At 42.3% G+C, this 22147-nt stretch overlaps 1 protein-coding gene across 1 annotated transcript; it reads right to left on the reverse strand.

Annotated features, from left to right (window-relative positions):
- Positions 1 to 452: 452 nt before the first annotated feature.
- bbox1 (butyrobetaine (gamma), 2-oxoglutarate dioxygenase (gamma-butyrobetaine hydroxylase) 1) lies at positions 453 to 20555 on the reverse strand. Its single transcript, XM_053420711.1, is given in 9 exon segments — positions 453 to 1063; positions 2065 to 2231; positions 2997 to 3157; positions 3159 to 3194; positions 3338 to 3443; positions 4270 to 4468; positions 17393 to 17507; positions 18341 to 18801; positions 20349 to 20555. Coding segments are annotated over 8 exon segments (1350 nt in total). The 5' UTR covers positions 18746 to 18801; positions 20349 to 20555; the 3' UTR covers positions 453 to 902.
- Between the last annotated feature and the right edge of the window lie 1592 nt (positions 20556 to 22147).

The following is a 22147-nucleotide window of genomic DNA, read 5'->3' on the forward strand; positions in this document are numbered from 1 at the left end:
GACTTGAGATCCGCCTCCTAAAGGCCAAGCTTGGACAAGCTGGTCTCTCCACAGCAGACGAAGCAGATGATGATGATGAAGAAGGAGGAGAACTCATAAGAAGAACTACTCAAAACAAGAACTAAGAAGTAATTTATTTTGTTAAGTATTGGACATTTAAGCCTTTTTTTATCCAGTCCAATTCAATTAATCTTTGTTTGAAACCTGTTCGAAACATCCATAATGTATTTGTGAGTAAAGTATGTATTTATTTATTTATTTGTTATAGGTCTCAGATGAGTGGACTGCCTGTTTCCAAGAAATGGACAATGGAGGGGGATGTTTATATTGTTTGTTTGCTGATCCGTTCAGTCCTATTTTCTGTTCAAATAAAGCATATTGGAGTGACTCCACACTATTCTACCTGTTGTTCTTTACATAGCTACATTGTGATAGTCCCATTTAGACCACAGGTAATCCAGATTTGGTAATCCTGAAAAATTTGAATCCGGATCAGAGTAATCCAATCCCACATTGCTTTGAAAAACCAGCATAAAAATAAAATGGATTACGTGATCCTGGATAGCAGAAAAAGAGATTTCCAAATCTGGATCAGTTTGATCCAGATTAAAACTTTTGAAAAACCGGCCCCTGGTGATGAGGGGGCTACAGCACCCCCTGCTGGACAGGACAAAGCAGTGAAATGATCATTAGAAAAACGTTTGTCTTTGCATTGTAGTGTTGCCGTTTGTTTGCTTTATAGATTCCTGGCGTACGACTTTCAGCTCTCCACTGTTAACAACATGAGCCTTTGCATGTTGCCCCGTCACCTCAGCACTTCAAGACCAATATGTAGTTTAGCTCCTTTTCTGTAGCTAAGGTTCTTTTTAAAAACTGCAATGTCACCGTTTAGTTTGCCGAGCTCATGTGTGCTTGTGGACGATGTTGCGCAGCAGCCGGAGGCGGGACATGACCTCGTCCCAGTCCAGGTAGGCGCCCTCCAGGTGTCTGGAGCTGTCGGGCCGGCTGACGTAGCTCCTCCGTCCGTGGAGCAGACGCCAGTTATCAAACGTCACCACTTCACCTGAAATACAACAAAAAAAGAAAAGTTCAGATGTTTCATTTGATTCTCAGATTGTTTTGATATAGGATAAGACATTTTATTTTGGCGTTTTCATTCCACTTCATTCAGATAATTCAGTTTGTGTCAGCTCCATGTTTCCAACTGACTTGAAGCAAAGGATCTCAAGCACTTGATGGTTTCATGCTGATATTCTTTTATGTTTTATCATATAATATAATCTATATAATTATTAAACTACTCTTGTGTTTAGAGATCAGACTGACAAACTGGTTGAAGCTGCAAACATCAGCCTCACAAGGAAATAAGTGAAAATATGAGTTGGATTTCAAATGTTGAAAAAGTTTCCAATCGACTGCTTTTCAGTAAATATTAGGAGTTAATTTGTCGTCTTTAACATTTGTTTTTAATTTTCTCTTCAGGTGCAAAAGGAAATTAACACTTAAAATAGAGACAGAAGTAGAACTTGATTTAAATCTTTGTTTGTTTCTTGTGTTTCACTTTGACGTTACAGAGTCGACACAGATTTCAGGTTTTTATCTGCAGCTGTTTCTTCTCTGGTTTTTGATTCAATAGACAAACGTCTCCACTTCGGCCGAGTTTCAATCTTTCTGTGACAGTTTGGTTTGTTTTTCAAATTTTCCGTGATTACACAACGACAGACGGACCCACACCTCCTGTTGTTGTGTTGCATTTTGGAGCCTGTTGGTCTCGTTATGAGCGACACAGGAATAATGTGACTGTTCTCACTTGTTCAGCTGTTTCCACTGTTCTTGTTTCCAAACATCCTACAAATGATTTAAGGATAAGAACTAAGTGGAACACTAAATCCCAGGAAGTGCAAAAAATGCTCTGCTAGCTGGAAACGAAATGTTATAATTGTTAAGGCCATTTGTTGCTTGTTCTGTTCCTGTTCAATCTCTTTTCTCTGATGAACTCACACTCAAACTCCTTCTAACCTTCTCAAACTTGTTATATCGGTTTGAAAGGTGTGGTCCACTGACCTGGCTCCATGGTGTAGCAGACCACGTTCTCCGGGCGGTTCATGAGGTCGGTGAAGGCCTTCAGGCCTCGGTAGAAGGGCTGGACCTGGTGGACGGGCAGGTCCAGCACCGAGTCCCTGGTGGCGTTGTTAAAGTTGATCCTCTCGACTCGGCCTTTACGATCGACGCTGATCAGGAAGAACGAGGGAGACCAATCAAACACGAGAGTTTTACACTCGACTGATCAATTCATTCAATGTTTAACTAAAACAACTTACTGACTGCTGATCAGAGCAAACACGTCAAAGTCAGTAGAAACCAGTGATTAGTTTTAATAATGGATTCATCTGATATCATCTGGAAGAGGTCGATTTTAAGTTTCAGAAGAAAAACTACTAACTATTAACTACTGAGAATTTTGTTAAGTTTGTTAAGAAAAGTGCCATAAAAATACAGTTTAATATAATAAAAGACAATGAAAATATAGAAAATATTCATATTATAGAAGTTACACACATTAATATTATATTGTAATGATATATAAAGATGGAAGACGTAGGTGAAGCGGATCGCCACCTGGTGGCTAGCTGCAGAATACATCATACTACATAAACTTGGTCACAGGAAAATGTAACATTTGACAATTTTCTGACATTATTTATTAATCATAATTATTTGATGCACTTGTGTGATTATTAAACATCTCAATGAGTAATCACAAATCAGCTGAAACACACAGCTGCTCTGAGTGTAGAGGCCATGTGGAGAACATCTCCCAGCCAGCAGATGGCAGTGTTGCATTTCAAATCACACATCCGCCCTCGCCGGTGAGTTACACATCTTTCCTTGTGATTCATGTGTTGTGTAGGATCTGAATTGTTGCCTCAAACACACATGCTACATGTGTGCGCACATGTATGAGAGTAAAACCACAACATGTGGTCTCCACTCACTCGATGATGTGTTTCTTGGACTGCAGCAGGAAGTCGCAGTAGTCCCTCCCCATGTCGGTGAAGTCCACCTGGGTGGAGGTGAGGGTCCTGAAGGCCTCCGGGTCTTCTCTCTGCAGCAGCTCCACCATGTGGAAGCCGTCCACCACCTCGCTCTCCCCCCCCCTCCACGGCCTGGCTGATGCAGTGCACAAACTGCACCTACCACATCCAACACACACACACACACACACACACACAAATTATCATTTTGCAACTCTTGAGGCCATAAAAGCCAAAATGCCAGCAGTCAAAACAAGAACATGAATTCATGAGTGATGCCATATCAGTGAAGTTTGACTCACTCCTGGTGAGAAGTGTAGAGCAGGGTAGTCCGTGTGGAGGCTGAGCCGATTGGACGTGTAGGCCAAGTTGTTTGCCATGTTTTTGTCCTGGACCTGCCACGTGTGCCTGAGGACAAAGAGAATATTCATCAATAAACTCCACGTTCATTATTTAACTTTGGCTTTAGAAGATCAGCAGCGACAATTAGGCTGTGAGGAGAAAAAAAGAAGATGAGATGAACTCTGCAGGGCTCCCTAAAGGGGGGGGGGGGCTTCACAGGAATGCTCCTCTGCAGTAGATACTTCATTGAGATGCAGCAGGAGTCGAGCGCTAATGAGGTAGAGTTATCTTCCCTGTTCTGTGTGCATGCCTCGTTCGGATGCCCGGCTCGTAAAGCAGTGGAGTTCCTGTGATGGACTTCAGCTCCAGTCTGCAGCCGCCTCACTTCCAGCAGCATGAGCTCATCTGCTGGCAGAGGAGCAGCTTCACGCTCCAGACCCCTGGTTCTGACTGAGTGCACCAGGTAATTCCTCTGGCTTAGAGGAAAAAAAAAACAGAAAAAACGCTGGAATGCTTTTAGGTTGTTTTCTCCGTCTCTGTCCTCCAGTAATCAGCTCTGCAATAAGTCAGAGGGATGAACTGTGGAGGATGAAGGGAGCAGCAGACGCTCACTGAATCGATGCTGCAGAGAATCTTCCTCAACATTTAACGTCTTAAATCAAGGATCTTATCAAAAAACAACCTTCCTGCCTCGTTCAATTCCCGGGATAAAGGATGTAAATTAAAGTCTTTTGTGTTTGATTTTCTCCAACAACGTTTCCCGGGCGCCGCTCCAGCTAAAATATGAACGATGGAACATTCAAGATTTAGAGGCGAGTCAGATTATTAACCAGTGGCTTGGCTGAAGTCGACTGGAGAAGAGAAGCGGATGATGCCCGTCACGCAGACTTACCCATAGAACGTGAGCCTGAGATAACCGATCCTCTCGGCGAGTCTGGCCACTTGGCCCCGCTCCCTCGGCGCCCCCTTCAGGCGGACGATGCCATCGCGCCGCAGGGCCAGCAGCCAGGCCAGCGCCGCCTGGTCGTCCTGGAGGACTTCCTCGTAGTCGCCGGTGGGAATGTTCAGCTTGGAATCAAAATAATAACGATCTGAAATGAGAAGAAGGACGAGGAGGAAATAATTAATAGTTTAGAGTTTGAGAGTTTTACGTGTTTTTGGTTGTTGTGCGTTTGCCAAGGAAATAAAACTGCGTCTGCAAGGAGCCGACTTGAAGCTTCTCCTCCCACCAGTGCATCTGTGTTCTGACATGAAGCTGAACTGTTTCCTCACTTCATCAGAGGGTCATTGTTTCTTCACCTCAGTCTCAGCTTCTCCTGTTAGAATCTATTTATTTCACTGAGCATCGATCCAAAGCCTCATAACCACCACGAGCTCTCAGGCAGGGTTTTTGTTTCTGAATCATAAACGATAACTACTAATTTACATTTGAATAAATAAAGATAATAAAATGCTAGAGTTAACATGGTCAACATCATCACTCTGAAAGTTCAAGTGACCAATATGGACCTTATATTTACCTTAACACCCATTGTTAACCCTAAAGGATGAGTGATAAAGAAAAGTCCAACAATGTGTGGAAAGTGCACTATGGGAGAAATATAAAGATATACTTATATATATATATATATATATATATACACACATTACAGGTCCCTCAAAGCCAAAGAATCTCGCCACCTGGTGGATGGTTAGAGAATTGGTCTTGAACCCTGTTTCCTCCATGTAAGTGGATGGGACATGGCTCAAACTAAAAAGTCAAAACACTTCTCAAAGATGTTTTCTTGGATTTAAGGTAGTTTTTGTCACACTACCTTAAATCAAGTGTGCATGTTTCCACTAACTGTTGGTTTCATTGTGTTTAGATCATTAAAATATTTCACAGATATATTTCAAAACAAGTCAAATTCCGCTAAAACAAATCGACTCAAGTATGAATGAAAACTTTCTATTGAAAAAGACATCATCAAATTGTAGATTTTTCACTAAATTTAAATTGCATTCAGATCCGTCAACAGTTTGACAGACTTCTGTTTGTTTTGCAAAATGGAAGCAATCAACACTTTACTAATAGGTTATATTATTGGCCTCATGCTCATTGGAGCTGATTTGGTCTATAAACAGTGAAACTGGACGCTGCACGCCAGAGTCCTCACACTTCAAGACGAATAGCTGGCTGAGAAAAATCAGCATGTCTCCATCAGACGGACAGAAGTGGAAAAAATCCTCCCACCGCTCTCCACCCAGCTGGCTCGCCTTCCCTTTTCCACTGAGTCTCTCTCCAGTGACTTCCACAGAAAACAGCTGCTAAGTACATTTGGAGGAGGGAGGGGGGGGGGGTGGTGCTGAGGGGGGGGTAACTGAGGGGATTGTGTACCTGTCTGATGTTTAAGGCCCCTCTTTGTGTCTCATTTCCATCCCCTCCGACTCACAACAACACAACAACTCTCCAAACGGCTGCATCGCAAACGGATTACAAGGCTGAGGCCAGGACACACACACACACACACACACACACACACACACACACACACAGACACACACACACACACACACACACACACACACACACAGACACACACACCTAGGACGAGCTCGCTGGAAAACGTCATGCATAATTTATCGTCCTCCGAAGCGTCTGCAGCTTTTAAAGCAAAGTGAGTGTTGGCGCTGAAGGCCACGAAGATTTACAGACGCAACAAGCAGAGTTTAATCCGTAATGAGAAGTTTCAGCGGCGACAATCTTTAAATTAAACATTTTGCTGGGGAGGTGGGGGGGGCAGGGGGGGCCCCGAGCGCTCCAGATGCAACACTCAGACTCACAGCGATCCTCAGGAGTCACTGACCTTCCCTCCAGGCTGTTGTCACAAACAATGAGTTTCTGGCCAAACAGTTCAAAGGGTCAGGAGCCCCCCCACCCCCCCCCGGCACCACCACCACCACCCCTGCTTGTTAAAATCTGTCAAGCGGTCAGACGGAAACTAAGGCTGAGAATGAGGAACTAGGGCGAAGGTCAAAGCAGAATGTTACAAATGACTCTTGTGAAACTGGACCTGGACGTGAGGTGCACAGCTGGCTGCCCGGTGTGTTTTCAGCTCCACAGCTTCACGGAGTCGGCCGGGACCAAGAGGCCGAGGTGTCGGGCGCAGCGTGACCATGCCTCGGCCGAGCCCCCCCCACCCCACCCCCCCGGCTGTAGCTCGGCTCCGTTCTCATTTTGAAAACCCCTCTCACGTTTTGTTTTTTTGCTTCTGCAGAGCGAGTTCACACAGAGGTCGAATAAAAAGAGGAGAACTGAGCGTGAACGTCTGCCTCCTTATCGTGTGACCGTCTCCTCTCCTTGTTTTATCTGAGCTGGAGACGCTGATAACGAGTCTTAGATGTGACGGATTATGAAGAAGCAATTTTTTTTTAGGCTCTTGTCAAACTGCAGATTAAAAAAAACAAATAGGAGCCTTGTCGGATACAGATCTGCTCAGATTTAGAACAGATGATAAAAGGAGCTCCAGTGGAAAAATAACATTTATTCAAGTGCAGTACCGAGGCGTGTTAGAGGCTTGTTTACTGTAAATCTACTCTGTTTGACTTCAGAGGGAAATATTTAACTGTGTACAAATACATGACGGAGGCGTTTTATTTTGCTAGATAAACAGTTTCAACTCGTATCAGCTCCCGATTCTTACTTTTCTAAAAGAAGAAATCTGCTTCCTGTTTCCCCGACACTCGCTAGGTGTAGGTGAATGGTCATGTGACAGCCGTCTTCAGATTTATCAGTATGGAGCCGATACAGAGATAAAACACTTGAGTAGTAGACGGACATCATTCTGGTTTTAAAGCCAAAACATATGAGTATGACGCAGCCGACAAACTTCTCATCAGCACCACTCACTAGGTGAATCAGTTAAATATGAAAATAAGATGAGAACAGCTTCGGACTTCATTACTAGTTTGGTAGAGAGCCTCCAGACAAAGAGAATCTGACTAATCACAGACTAAGCCCGAGACGTGGACGGTGATTAATGCTCGAGGACCGTCTGTGCCTGTGTGGAACCATTAAAGTCAGACACAAAAGGAAATGAACCGGAAAAATTGCAGAAAGAATGACTGGAAGAGAAATTTGGAAGCAAAGCGAATCATTTTTCAAAAAAGGGCCAGCCTTGTGGGTCCATTGAACAATACTCAATCCTCATATTCACCAGAAGTAGCATGTGTTCCTAAGTATTTTGGGGGCGAGAGAGAGACACACACAGAGTGAGGGAGCGTCACACTGCCACAGCCAAGAGTTCCTGTTGTGTGTTGATTTGTGTAAAACCATTGTGGTTTTCACATGATGCTGGCATGTGCATGACGGGACACCTCTGACAGCCTGACGAGATAGTAGATGTGCATAATCCCCCCCCCTCGGCCTGTTACAGTGGCTTTTCCAGATGAGGGAACCCGAAGCCCCGGCTCCTGTGGCTGCCGGGCGGCTCATGGCAGTTTGGCCCCCGGCCCCCGCTCACTGTGCTCGGCTGGAGCTCGGTGGGCTGTGTCGCCCGCTCTCCTCTGCAGCTGTGAGACCCTTCAGCCCTCTGCTCGACTCGCCCGCTGTTATCCACAGAGCTGTTGTTTTGACTCGGTTAAGTTTGATCACAGGGCTCCGATCATCTCACTTCAATGGGGCCGTCTGTGGAGCTCACACACACACACACACACACACACAGGAAACTGGGCCTTGTGAAACCCTGACTGAAGCTGTTGTTTATAGAAGGAGCTCAGTTTAGAGATTCTGCTGAAATAAAATGAGATCACCTTTTTGTGTTTTTTTCTGCACGGAGGTAATCCCCAAATATCACTCGCTGGTATTTTTCGGCAGCAATAAAATGTGGTGGAATGAAGCCAAAACACTTCCTGGAGAACTTATCTGAAGTGTTTCTATTTTATAACACTTTAAAGTTCTTCTCGCTAAAGTGAAGAGAGAAATGTTGTAGTGTTTACTCCTGTACATTTATTTGACAGCTACAGTGACAAGTTACTTTATAAAATAAATGTCCCATATTGTAGAAAGTGAGGCTGCCATTGTGTACACTGCAGGTCTGAGTGCTCTTTAAACTTAGAAGAAATAATAACGGGAACATTTATCAAGATGATTATTGGGACATCGACTGATGTCACTACAAACATTTAGCTTTTAATATTCATGTACTTTTAAAAAAGATGATTTCTATATTACTTTACTTTAAAGGTTTTAGTACTTCCTCCACTACTAAATAAACATGATTTAACTGACTTGTTTTTCACAGTTAGTAATAAATCATTATTAATGTTTCCCGTGTGTTAACTTATGTTCAATGTTTCATCAACTGGTGAGCGACTGCAATTATAAACTCAGCTGTAATTGAATAACTTCATTAAGGCTTGAAATTGCGTTGTGCTTTGAAAAAGAAACTCGTTCTCACCAGACCCGTGAGTCCAGACATTTGACTAATAAAAAAAGAAGCTGTGCTCCATCATCACCCATTAGTGTGTGTGTGTGTCTGTGTGTGTGTGTGTGTTTTGTTCGTGTGTGTCAACGGAGCGGCAGGAAACCCGCTCCACCCTCGACCGATTCGACAAACGCACCTTTATTTATGCCACAGTCTTGGGTGACGGGGCGGCCGACCTCTGTGCAGACAGACCGAGCAGTGTTAGCTCACCAGAGAGCCGCAGCCCCTCCACAGACTAATCCAGACCCAACTCCCTCCATCAGCAACTTTAGCTTTTCCAGAATCCTACCGAGCCTTGCAGTAGTTTGTTGAAATGATGTCCTTTTTGCCAACTTGCACTCAAACGCCTCCCAGTGTTGTTTGACGAGCCAAGCGGGAGCTCCGCTTTGCCAAGGCAATGAAACGTCCAATCATTCTAATCGACCGAGTCTTTCCATGCAGGCCGATGTAAAGAGATGACAAAGGAAGAGGGATTGCAGGAATACTGGGAAAACACTGAGGGTGAAAAACGGTAATGCTTTCTGAAAATGGGACAATTTAGAAATTTCTTGGAGCTGATGAGTGAAGGGTTTGGCTGACCAACATAAAACTGACACGTCCGAGGCACTCCAGCCCTCAGCCGTCCATTACCGCTAATTTTGACGAAAGAAAAACGATCAAAGTCGAAGTTTACGACTTCAGATTCCCCACATTCCTCTCAGGTTGGTAACACAGCATCCGCACATGTGTGAGGACGTGTGTGAGAGAGGCTGGTTGAGCGTGGCGTGTGAAGTGATGCTCAGGTTTGGAAGAACATGAGCGTTTTTCCAATCGAAGGACCTCCTCAGCTTTGTTTCCAGGAGTCATCCTGTCAACCGACGAGTGATGACATACGAGACCAAATTCAGACCAGATGGCAAGAAGCTGGGGCGGGGGGGGGGGGACAGCAGCCAGAGAGAGAATTGACGAATCAGCTGCTACTTGGCGGAGTAAAGAATCCATCAGCAGACTTAATGAAGAAACGTCCAAACTCAAGAGTCCGCTTAAGTGACCGGTCCGTCAGGAAGTTTACGATAACTTTCAAATAGACTGACGTGTTCCGTAGGTACTCCAAACAGGAAGTGAGAGACTAACCACGAAACAAATTCTTTAAACTTTATAGTTGTTGCAGGTAAGAGCAGATTACTGTTGTGAATTTGACTGACCATTTATTTGACAGTAGAAGAAGAAGTGTATAAAGTAGAAGAGTACCGAGATGATTATTGACACTACAGCTGCTTTCGGACATGGAACTTGTCAGAGGGGCTGCTTGTGAGAAGACAAAAGTCGGATTCAGTTACTCTGGACATTTTCTGGAACTTCTCCTCTCAGAACCTGGTGAAATGTCCAGAAAGTGTCCCACGTGAGACCACGTCATAATACAACTGGCGTGTTGATAATGTTTCTGACACAGAGCAGACATGAAGCTGGGTGAATATATAAACATCTCAGGACCCGGACAATCTCCTGCTGTGTTCTACATTTGTAAAAGGAAAAACTCAACAATGTCTGAAAACAGTTTAGTTTGAAGTAAAAAAAGCTAAAGTTACTATTTCTGTAACTAATAATCAAGTGTAAAAGTGAGTGAGATTAATATTATGAACATGTGTATTTAGGACACTAGCATTTCCAGCTTCCCTTTTGGTCCACAGCCAGTCTCTGTTGGATTTGCTCCAACGGCAGATGTGCAAACTTCTCGTGGTCTTGAATTTCCATCTCCTAACGGACGTCACCAGGCCGTAAATTAAAGATAACAAAGACTGATGCTTTTTTAAAAAGGTGTGATGTTTCCCCTCCTTCAGTTCAGCAGAGATCTGGACCAACTCTGAAGTCCTCTGGGATGTTTTTGGGTCAACAAGACAGATGCATTCGATTTGTCAAGCAGGCGGAGAAGTTGTCTTATATTAGCATCCACATGTTTTCCCCAAAGCACCATGAGTAAAGTATCACAGTCAATTATTAAGTGCACACTGCCAGGGAATATCTCCACCTTGTATTTAGGGCGTGTATGGCTTTTGTCAAGACTTGTCAGCTTCACAGGGATCTTCCTTCAGCTGAGATCGATTAAGACCAGATAGTTTGGCCGTGACTAGTAACTGGGATTATTTTCTGGAAGGCCAGAGGAAGATATGAAATAGGGACAGCTGTTAGAGTGACAGAAATCTCATTGCCAGTCTTTGGCGTGACTAATTTTATGAATTTTTCCAACAATGCATTTCACAAAATGTGCAATTAACATGTGTATTATTGAAATACCTATATTTCATGGGGTTATCTTTTGAAATGTCTGAATGTGTGGAACATTAATAGTGGTCAGTTAAAGCTCTGCTCCAGATAATCAGCTCCAGACCTCCATGTCTTTCCCAAATCAGGAGCTGGTGTTAACTGGACTGAAATTGTCGATTTCCCTCAATTTTTGAGCTATGATGCTTCACTTCAAATCACAATTGACAACAGCGGATTACGGTTTTCTGAGTAAAGTGTTTCTTCCAAATGTGGAAACAAGGATGCTTCATTCGCTGGACGAGAAATAAAAAACGGGACGAGTCAATTCTGACATATTGAGTCTAGAAATAAAGACTTCTAAAGGATCCAGCCCCTGATTCAGGACACAGCAGATGTGTCCAGTCCTCACAGGATACTTGGTTACGAGTCAGCCTGTCTGTGGTAGGTTTGTGGTATTACTCATTCTGTGAAAGATGGTGACGACGGCCATGTGCTGAAAACAGCCGGCTGAATCAATCGTATATTGTTTTCCGGTGAGTCAAGAAGCGATGAGGAGTCGTAGGAAATACCCAAAGTCCTCAGGGTCTCAAAAACTACAGTCTCTCCATTTCTGTTGGTTTACTCCTTGTCTAATTCATGGCTACATAATTTATTTGCCACCTTAATTAGTTCAAGTATGTAGACCTGGGGCAAAAACCTACAGGTATGGACTTGAGAGACCCACAAAGTACCCATCCATATTCTATACCACCTTTCCAGGGTCGTGAGGGAGCTGGAGAGAATCCCATTGGGTCAGCGATGAGGTCAACCCTGGACAGGTCACCAGATATGACATACGGAGATTCAGAGTCACACCTATGGTCAATTTAGAGTCAGGTCGGTCAAGGCCTGGGCCACAGTGCATGCTAACCACTGTACAATCATGCTGTCCTTACAATCAACTTAATAAATAACAAACAAATAGCAAATAAAACCAATTTTATTTAGAACAACCCTTAAAACTTTAGATTTGTAACCGGAAATCTGTTTTAAAAATGTTCTCTGGTCTAACCGAATCGATTTGAATCTTGACGTGCAGTGCAAAAGTATTTTGGATGATCTCAGAACCTTCTCCCTCAGCTCCTTTCAGTACTGGATTGAATTTTGAGTAATCCAAACAAATCACTCGAGTTGTAACAGCAATGACAAGGTCATTATGTCGAGGTTGAGCAATTCAAGTGGTTCACGGATGAAAGAAAGTTCACACAGGGATCTTGGAGAGAGGACTGACACTATTTGACAAAATACAACTGTGAGGTTGTAGATATGCGAGAGGAAAAACCGAGATCCCTCTATTTTTGTAATATTTTTTTACTTTTTGAGAAAATCTATTCACCCTAATTCCCATCTGCCTGTTAAATATCAGTGACATGAAATTAGTCATGATTCACAAAGCGACTAAATAAACATGACAAGCTCAGAATTTGAGGCGTGAGACAATGACATGCTCCAAATATTAAAAGCATTTGGCAGCCGCTTCAGCAAATCACTGACAGATTGTCGATGAAAGGGAGAGTCACTGCAGATAAGCATGTGAGGGATATACAAGCTTTCGGTGATGAGACCGGTTTCAAGTGGACAAACAGGAACAGAAATGGCATGTGTGGATTTCACAGAAGCTGAAGATATGTACTAATCAGGTGTAAATACTTTTACTGATGCAGGAAAAGATCAAAGTGTTGGATTCAAACATAAATCTGAGAGCATGCATATAAACAGCAGTTAGCAAATTAAATACCTGACTTAAGATGCCAAGAACTGAATTAAAGGGGAGTGCAGAGTCTGGAGCAGGACTAGAGGCTGGATCTCTACCAAACTAGTAGATAAACCATTTTATTTTGAAGTGTATATCAAACCTATAGAAGTGTAATAGTTGTGACCAAAAAATGCAAACCTGTGGTTGCACTTGAGGAAAAATGAATTGGCCAAGACATTTTACAGAGTTTGTACAATTTGATCTTGAGGTATTTCACTTGATATCCAGACCAATGTTGATTTACCGGTGGTGCTCAAAAATGTTTATTCCCATTGGGAACATGAAGGTTTGAAATCAAATTTCATAACAATCCAGCCAATATCTGTTAGACAGTTCCCTCAAAACCACAGAGGAAAGTTGGGGGAACACCAAGGACGTCAGGATCCGTGGTATCGGAACCAGGAATGTCATCACTTGGATTTATCCTCTGGGCAACATAAATATAAGTATAAAATTTCAGGGTAATCTGTCTAATAGTTTTTGACATATTCCAGTCTAGACTAAAGCAGTGGACTGGGTGATCCACCAACAAACAGGCCTTTCCAACCGGGGAGCCAGGCCTCAGCTCTGGCTAAGAGAAAAACCCAGTGCACTGGACTGTGGTGGCCTTCTGTAGTCTTTTGTCTTTTAAAAAATATATTCAAATCAAGACGTCCCACTGAAGACAGACCCATACAGCTGCAAACAATCTTTGTTCTCTCGCAAAAAAGCCAACAAGCGTGCAACCAAAGTGGTAAAAATTCAAAAACCATGAAACCATGAAAGTGAGTCAAAACCCAAAATTACTGTCCAGTCAATGAGAACTGTATATGTGGATATTTAGAGATTCAGTAGGAAAATGTCTGTAAGATCCCCTCAGTCATGGACACCGGGCAGTTTGAGTTTGAATTCCTGGTTACACATACCTACAGGCTCAGGGAATTGCTTGTTCCCAGGGAAGGAAATACTGGTGAGCTTGTGTTTGGTAAGAAACATGCAGATCTTTTCTTGACCCTCAAGTCTAAATAGGTTTTCCATCTGGCGGAGGCAGAGAGGGGGTTCTGAATGAGACGTTCACATTTAAACAGATGTCAGCTTTTCAGAGGGGTCCAGTTCACACCACCTTTACGTGCAGACCTGTCCAAAGCCAATAAACGAGAAATGCTGACAAATCTCATGTGCTTCCAAAAACCCTGGAAATACACAATTTAATGTCTGGTAATGATGGAAACGTATCAACAGGATCCCAGAGTCGACCTAATCACGTCACCACTCCACTGAAAACTATTCTACAATGTGTGATAAGTACATTTCAATGTCAATCAACTACATTTGGGACTGTGTAACAGATATAAAGTCATAATGTAAGTGCCCTTGATGAGAACTAGTTCCATGTCTAGCTCCAGAACTTGCTGCTGAACTAAATACTGCAGTTCAACTTTGCACAACTCAAACAGAAACAGTAAAAGCAGAAGAAAAAAGCATTAGCCCAGACATTTAAAAAAAAAAGAGGAGGCACGGTGCGGGCTGAATAATATCCCCACAGCTCCAATTATCATATTGACCTCCTGGTATCCTGAGCTTCACTTTCGCTGCTGAGAACACTTTAACAGGCAGGGACGGGCCTGTTAAAGTCTAGGTGCTCTGCATGGAAAAGGAAACAGAAACTCAAAGTGTGGACTACGCTTCGCTGGGTTAACGTCATCGAGAGCTCAGCAGTGGGAGCAGCACGGAAATCCTCGGAGGTGAAAGCTGCGCATTACACATCTTTTGGAGAATGTGCTCTTGTTTTTCTGTGTTAGGAATTTCAGGGGGGGGGAAATAATTTAACCCAAATAAACCCTGTGCGTCATCTCGTATTGTGTTTTTGAGTGAATGAGTTTAGCAGCGTCTTCAAGGTGCGCCCCTGGCTCTGACCGGAGAAGAATCCACTCTACAGAATGACTTATCTGTCTCTAAATTGCTAAGAGGGAGATCTGTTTACACTTCAACACGAATGGAGGAATTCTGAGACACACACACACACACACACACACACACCCTTAATAAGTCTGGAAGGGAGCAGGAGCCACTCAGCCCTGTGGGTCCTTCAGGACCACGTGTGTGTACACAAACTGACTTCAGTCCATCCCCCCACTCCACTGAGGTGCCGCTACCTTGTTCCACGAGTTTGAATCGTCTGCTGTCTGGCAGGACTGTAAAGTGTATTGGGCCCCTTGTAAATGTACTGTAAAATGACTTCTCCCTCCTTCCTTAACAACCCTGTTGTGTTACTGAGGAGAAATGGTTTGGAAAGAAGAGTTTAAATCAGGGGCATCGTTTTCCCCCCAGAAAAAAGTCAGCAGTGAAAATACAAATGTTTTAATTTCACAGCCAAACAGACCTGAGAGCTGCTGCTTGATCACGTAATGGATGTGAACAAGCATCTTGTTCCTGCTGTTACCGCATGTTTACCTCTTCAATTTAAATTTAAAATATAATCCTTGGAGTACACCTACCCAGTTATATATTATTTTGATGTTGTGCATCACAAGTAAAGCAAAGTGTTGCCAGCACATCGTATTTGATCAATACATTTGTAAAAGCTTCAAAAAGTAAAGAGAAGTGAAGATTGAAATGAAGCCAAAAACTTCTTGAAAGCAGAAAAAGAAGAAACGAACAGAATGAAAAATCACAGTTTTGTTAATTTTTGCAGTCATGTCAGGGTGAAATAAATTTCTGCTGAGTAACTTTGACAAACTCTTTCATTAACAAGCAGCAAAGGACCAGTATGTCAATGTCAGATCGATCAATTACAGAAGCAGTCCATCCTTTCTTAGGGCTTTGGGATATTACAGCATTTTGTGTGACAAATGAAAAACATCTAATGCAAATTACCCTTTATGGAATTTCTTTGTCTTTTGGACAGTTCTTTGTGTTCTTCCAACACAATAAAGATGCAGGCCAGGAAATGATCATGAAGGCCACACAAGGGGAGAGAACATTACACAGAATGTGATCATTCTGAGCAGGAGAAGGACTCAGACCAACCGAGACCAAACCGAGAGTCCACATTACAACGAGGAGCCACTTCTGTCGTAGAGACGTCGTTTGAGTGTGACTCAAACACCATTAACCCTCTTTTACAATCTACTGAATCATGTGGCGTCTGCAAAGTAAATCTGCAACTCTTTTCAACTCACTGTGACTTCCTGTGCTTCTTCTCTGCAAAATTTTAATCTGAGCGGACAAATAGCACAGAATTTATCCCTATAACTGTTTTTTCTTGAAGAATAGCACCTGTAATGATGTACTACTAAGCTGGTGACAAACACAATGCATCTCCCGTAACTTCTTCACAATAAAAGCCTCCTGCTGCTTTGCTGGTGGAGAGTTTCCCGTGTGAAACAACGACACCAGGTACATTTCGCATTAGAATTAACTGAACACAGATCTACAGCTTAAAACGATCAATTCTCAGTGATTTAAAACAATCTACCAACCAACAGAGAGCCAGACAGAAGCTACGGAAGCTGACGATTTGTAAAAACATTGATTTTTCTCTGATCTCTAGCTCAGAAAAACAAGTTGGGACCCTCAAGTCCCAGCTGAGGGGAGGAGACGGTGACTGGAGGAGGTTGGATGTGGTTGAACCCGCTACCAAGCAAAACCACAGCACCGCAGGTCAGTGCGGCTGATCCCAGCTCTGAGGCTGGAGTGACAGCTCATGTTATCACCGCTTGGTATCTGACATCACAGCGTTACACGATGATGCTGCTGAACTGCAGGATCCAACGCTTGCTCCGAATATTATTGTGTGTTTATGCATCTGATTTACACAAGTTTGCTTTGGGCTTCAGATAAAAGTAAAAAGAAGTTTCTTCACCAGACTCTGAGGTCGTTTGGTCCGTAAACTTTGGACTTTTTTAGTTTAGTCCAAACCAAAATAACGGGTGTGAAAGATGCCAGACCACTGACAATATAATGATGTTCAGTATATTACAACAACAGTAATGAAGTGAACCGGTTCATTATTGTCTCCATTCAAACGGAAAAAAACAACAGTCAAATTGACAACATGCCCACGTACACCAATCAATAACATGTACAGTTAGACAAAGCCCATGTGGGTGATGATGATGACCAGACGATCATTCATAATCCAAAAGCTCTTAAGTGTGCTTTTTAAATTACAATGTGAAACCAAAACTAAACAAATCAATTATTTATTGACTGTCTCCAGTAAACTCTACTTCAAATCATTTCACAACAACAGACTCACACATGGATTGTGCAACAACCCTCGTATCTCTCTGCCAGCAGCGTTCCTTTAGTTTATGTTTTTATGTTGTCAACGTGTCCAAGTTGTAGACGTGGCAGTGGTGAGAGAATTCCTTGTTAACAGACAATAAAGCCCTATCTTCTCTTAATCTTTATAGAGCAGACGGAGCTGGGCCCAGAGAATAGAGGTGAAAGTTCACAACACCAATTCACTACATGAAATTCTAAAATCAAGAGTTATAATACATTGAAATTGAAAAAAATGGACTCACCATTGAGGAAAAGCTCTTCCTGCAGTGACTGTCTGGCAGCAGTGGAGAAGCAGCGTCTCCTCAGCCACTCTGAGTCAAACACACTGGTGTGATGGTCGGGCCACACAACCGACACCTGAGACACAAACAAGCAGATTGGTCACAATCCACCAAAAAAATATTTTAAAGTTTAGTTTAATATCCAACATCATCAACATGTGGGTGCATCAGTGCTGAATGGAGGATTCACATAACTCATCTTTTGTAAAAACGTCCAGTGAAGGGGAACACAATGTGAAATTGAGTCTTTCCCACAGATCTGATCTAAAAACATTAGACAAACTGTTTTATAAATAGTATCTTTTACGTCTTTGTCTCTAAGGTTTTTTCACATTTGTTTTTCTTGTGAAATACTTTTATCCACAACAAGAAACTCTACAAACTGTACGACTACAACTGAACACTACAAACATGTAGGAGCAGATGGATATAGATTAGTGGAGATATATTCTAATTAAATGTGTGAAATTGTGAGTGCGCTACTTTGCTCCTGATGCTTTGAATCAGGAGGCTCCTCATGCAGCTCAAAAATAATGTTTTTATACTTTTCCAAAAGTAAAACCTTATTTACATATTTCAGATTATTTAAAATGATGAATATTTGTCTCACCTGGTTAAGAGCTTTGGTCTCAGGATGCAGCATTTTGTTTGACATATTACATTTTTTATCTAAATATCAACAGAATTCAAACCAACAGGTCACTTATTAAAAGATGAAAGTTGAAACTTGATGCACTATAAACGTAAATAATCTCAATTAATTTTAATTACACAACCACAGTTCCACAGCTGGAGGTTGCTTGTATTCCAGAGGTCTTTGGACATATACACAGCTAGTTGGATAATAATTTAAACATTTATGCTTTTCCCTTTATACAGGACAATTGTACAGTTTATATGAAGCAATACCTTGTTGTCATTGATGACCTCTACAGAGTCGATCCCCGTGTGGATGTCCAGATCACACATCACCAGCTGCCTGGCCTGAGCTGACTGCAGGGTACACAGTGGACACTGGCAGTTGTCTCTCAGCCAGGTGAACGGGTACAGACTGGTGCCTCCATCATCCCACTCCACCTCCACCATCCGCGCCTCGTCCAGGGCCCGGGCGTGCCTCACGGACTGGCTCGCCACAGGGGCCGAGGCCGAGACCATGGTCTGCTGCCCACGAAGCTGCACTGAGGTCAGACGAGAGGCCGGCGGACCTGCAGCCTGCCCCGGTCCACGACACGCCCTGAGAGCCTGGCAGGCCGCGGCGGAGGAGCGACTCCGCAGGGCCGGCAGGGCGAAACGGGCAAAAGTGCTCGTCCACATTTCTGAAGAGTTCCCACCAGGCACCTGAGTCTCAAGAGCAGAACGTGCCACAGAATCTGTAGATAATGAGAACAGGAGGCACAAATAGGAGAAATAAATTGGTTAAATACAGAATCCTGAACTTTTACCTTTCGGATGATGTGTTTCCAAACCAGGAGTGAGTAATAGACCAATATTATGAGTCTCCTATTTAGCTTAAAAACTGAAATATCAACAAACACAATGTCTAAATGCCATACAATTAAACTGAGGATATAATGAGCCAATGGGATGAAGTTCCAATAACAAGAACCAATTTTTTATAACAACTTAATGACTCTTTTCAGAAGCATAACACTGTGTTGTGCTTGTTCTAGATCGATGCCAAGCTCATTGGACACAGTTCAGGGAGCTTTTCAATGGGCTTTGAAAAGTCTCCAGTCATCAGGAATGGACTGGTAACGCTGCCAACCAGAGGTATTTTCTAAGCTTGGTCAGCTGACTGTGTGTTTGGTACGATCCAACAAAAGCCACAAAACCCAATATAATAGTAGAGAGTGTCTGTTGTTTATCAATGTTTCTCATCCTCTAGTCATGAAGAAGAGATTAAAACCATGACCTTCACTTAAGAGAAAACATCTGATGTTAAACTTTAAACTTTATTTATTTATTGTTATTATTATCAATAAAAAAATGAAATGAAAAGTGTTATCTTGATACAATTATTTAGCCATGTGGTCCAGCCTCACAATCTGAGTCTTTTAGCAGATTTCATGGGTCTTTCCTCAGAGCACTGCTCCAGTAACGATAAGTCAGACTGACCTTTGGGTTCCCAGTCACCTCTCCCACAGTGAAATGTGTCTATCTGTTGGATGCACTTGAACAGTAGCCAGTGAAAGTTCAAACGTAAAATAGGTGCAAATTGTGTATTTGCTTATACTGATAACAACATTGTAAAAAGATGTCAACACTAATTGAGCAGATATCACTATCATTGGATTGGATGACGTAGAGTTTGATTAGCAGAATCTGAATACAACCTGATGTTTGTTGACAAGCTAAAGGCAGTTGGGGACATTTACTTTCACTGAAGCACACATTTGAGGTACTTGTACTTTATATTTCTCCAGGTATTTGTACAACTTTCTACTTCTACTATTTAGATATGTCACATACATATGATAAACTTACAGTCTATGAACTAGTTCCAATGAACTCAACCTCTGCAGCAGTTAAATGCAACACACGTTAACACAATCTTAATATAAAGTTAAGTACATATATATATATATATGAATGCAGCTGTATATAATAATCTAGATAGAATATTAAACCATTTTACTTTCCTTCTCATCCTCTATCCACTTGATGATACTAGTTGAGGTTTAAATGCAGGACTTTGTACTTGTATTAAGTATTTAAGTACTTTTACAGAAGTACAGGAACTAAACACATCTTCCATCAAACGTCAGTGATTTTAAAAATAGCTCGGATGCTAAAAACATTGCGCGTGTTAGCCTTTAGCTTGGAGGAAGCAGCTAACTCGTTTGTTGGCTAACTAGCTCGACTACACACAGGTTTATTATTAAAGTCACAGCTGGAGAGTTAAAGTGTGTGTTGTTACCTGTGTGGTTCACACGCAACGGGTCCTTCACACACACAAACACACACAGACACACACACCGAGAGTCCGTCAACACTGCCGCCGCCCGTCACGGCTCTTTATGGAGGCTGAGAAAGTAGGTGAGAGGTCGAGCTGGAAGTGAACGATGTCCCACTTCTCACACAGTTCAGCTCGGCTCGGCTCGGATCAGATCGGATCAGTGTGTTCTCAAGGCCAAGGGCTGATTCTGAGTCAGCCGCAGAGGAGGATGTTTTTTTTTTTTAATGAATATTGGTACTTTGACAACACAACAGTATTAAACAGGGTTACAGTTCAGTCTGTGCAATGTCTAGTAAAAGTACAACTGAGGCTCTGGGGCATTTATTTCATTTCATTTCTCGTTTAACCAGGAGATTAAGAATTTGATTTTTCAAGGGGAACCAATCAACAGCCTGCAGCCAATTCCCCAATCTTACAATTCAGACAAGTAGCGACAGGATCAGGTGAATTAAAAACACTCTGAGGAGATTAGACTCGCAATTTAGATATATTTTTTTAGGAAAGCCTTTTAATGACTGATTTTTAACTGGTTTTGTTTTTTGGTATTTTCTTTCACGTCATCTTTCTCTAAAAAGCCCTTTAAAAATAAAGTTATATTAATATTATTCCACTCTGCATGGATTTAGACATTTAGACATGAACGTCTGCCCCAGGTTTTCACTGCGTAAATCCAATAGACCTCATTAGAGGAAGAAAAATAAGCAATTGAAGTTTCAGTTTGTTGAATAAATACACTCGGTCGTGTGGACTTGAGGAGCAGGGCCATGAACCTGTGACCTTCTGATTATAGGATGACCTGCTCTAACTGCTGAGCCAGAGACGTGCCTCCTTGGGGTCATGCCCCATCCCTCCACATGATCTAATTTCATCATTTGAGTGGCATCTGAAAGCAAATTCTTCTTTCTACATGTATGTTAAACTTGCACTTGCTTGAACCCAACCAACCTGCTAAAGAGGATTAGATGTTTTGAGTTGCTTCCAAGATTCAAGATGATCTCATGTGTGTGCAAACTGGTTATACAGGTAAACACATCTTCAAAAGGTTTGCAGGGAAACTCCCATATGAGCAAAAACAAAGAAGTTGGATAATAATAATAATAATGGTCACAAAATAGATATACAGGTTAGAAGAAAGTGGGTATTTACAAAATAACTATACAATAACAAAATATGAATACTCAGTCTATCTCCCAGGTTTTGTTGAATGGTTAACCTCACCTTGTGCACTTGTCACTGTGTGGTGCACTTTTCAGACATTTAAGGAAACATGTTCAAGTTTAATACCAATCTGTCATGTAGATGTTGAAGCATGTTGCCAGATAAGTGGCAGATTGCTTCAGAGCACCGGGAACAATTGCTGCTGAAGGAACTAAACCCAACCTGCTGTAAGTCAAAGCTTCACTCGTACCTCTTTCAGTTGAGCACTTGTGTCTTTCTCAGGTTCAGGAGGGTTGATCACTTTCCAGTGGATGTGCACAACAGTCTTCAGTCCAAATGGTAAACGACCGACATCGGAGGTTCTGATTTAAAAAAGCTTCCTTTTGAAAATTATTAACCAGGAACACAAAGGGCCGGACCATCTATGACACAACAGACCGGAGTCTCACAAGGTAACTGATGATTACACGTCACCTTTGCAGCATGACCTCAGTGCACACGTGTCAATTAACAACAACAACATGAAGCTGTATCCAGACTAGAAAAATGAAGTGTGCTCGTTAACACCTTTTAATACTTAGGATCTTACTTTATTATTGCAT

Source organism: Pleuronectes platessa, chromosome 1, assembly GCF_947347685.1.
Source record: "Pleuronectes platessa chromosome 1, fPlePla1.1, whole genome shotgun sequence".
NCBI lineage: Eukaryota > Metazoa > Chordata > Actinopteri > Pleuronectiformes > Pleuronectidae > Pleuronectes > Pleuronectes platessa.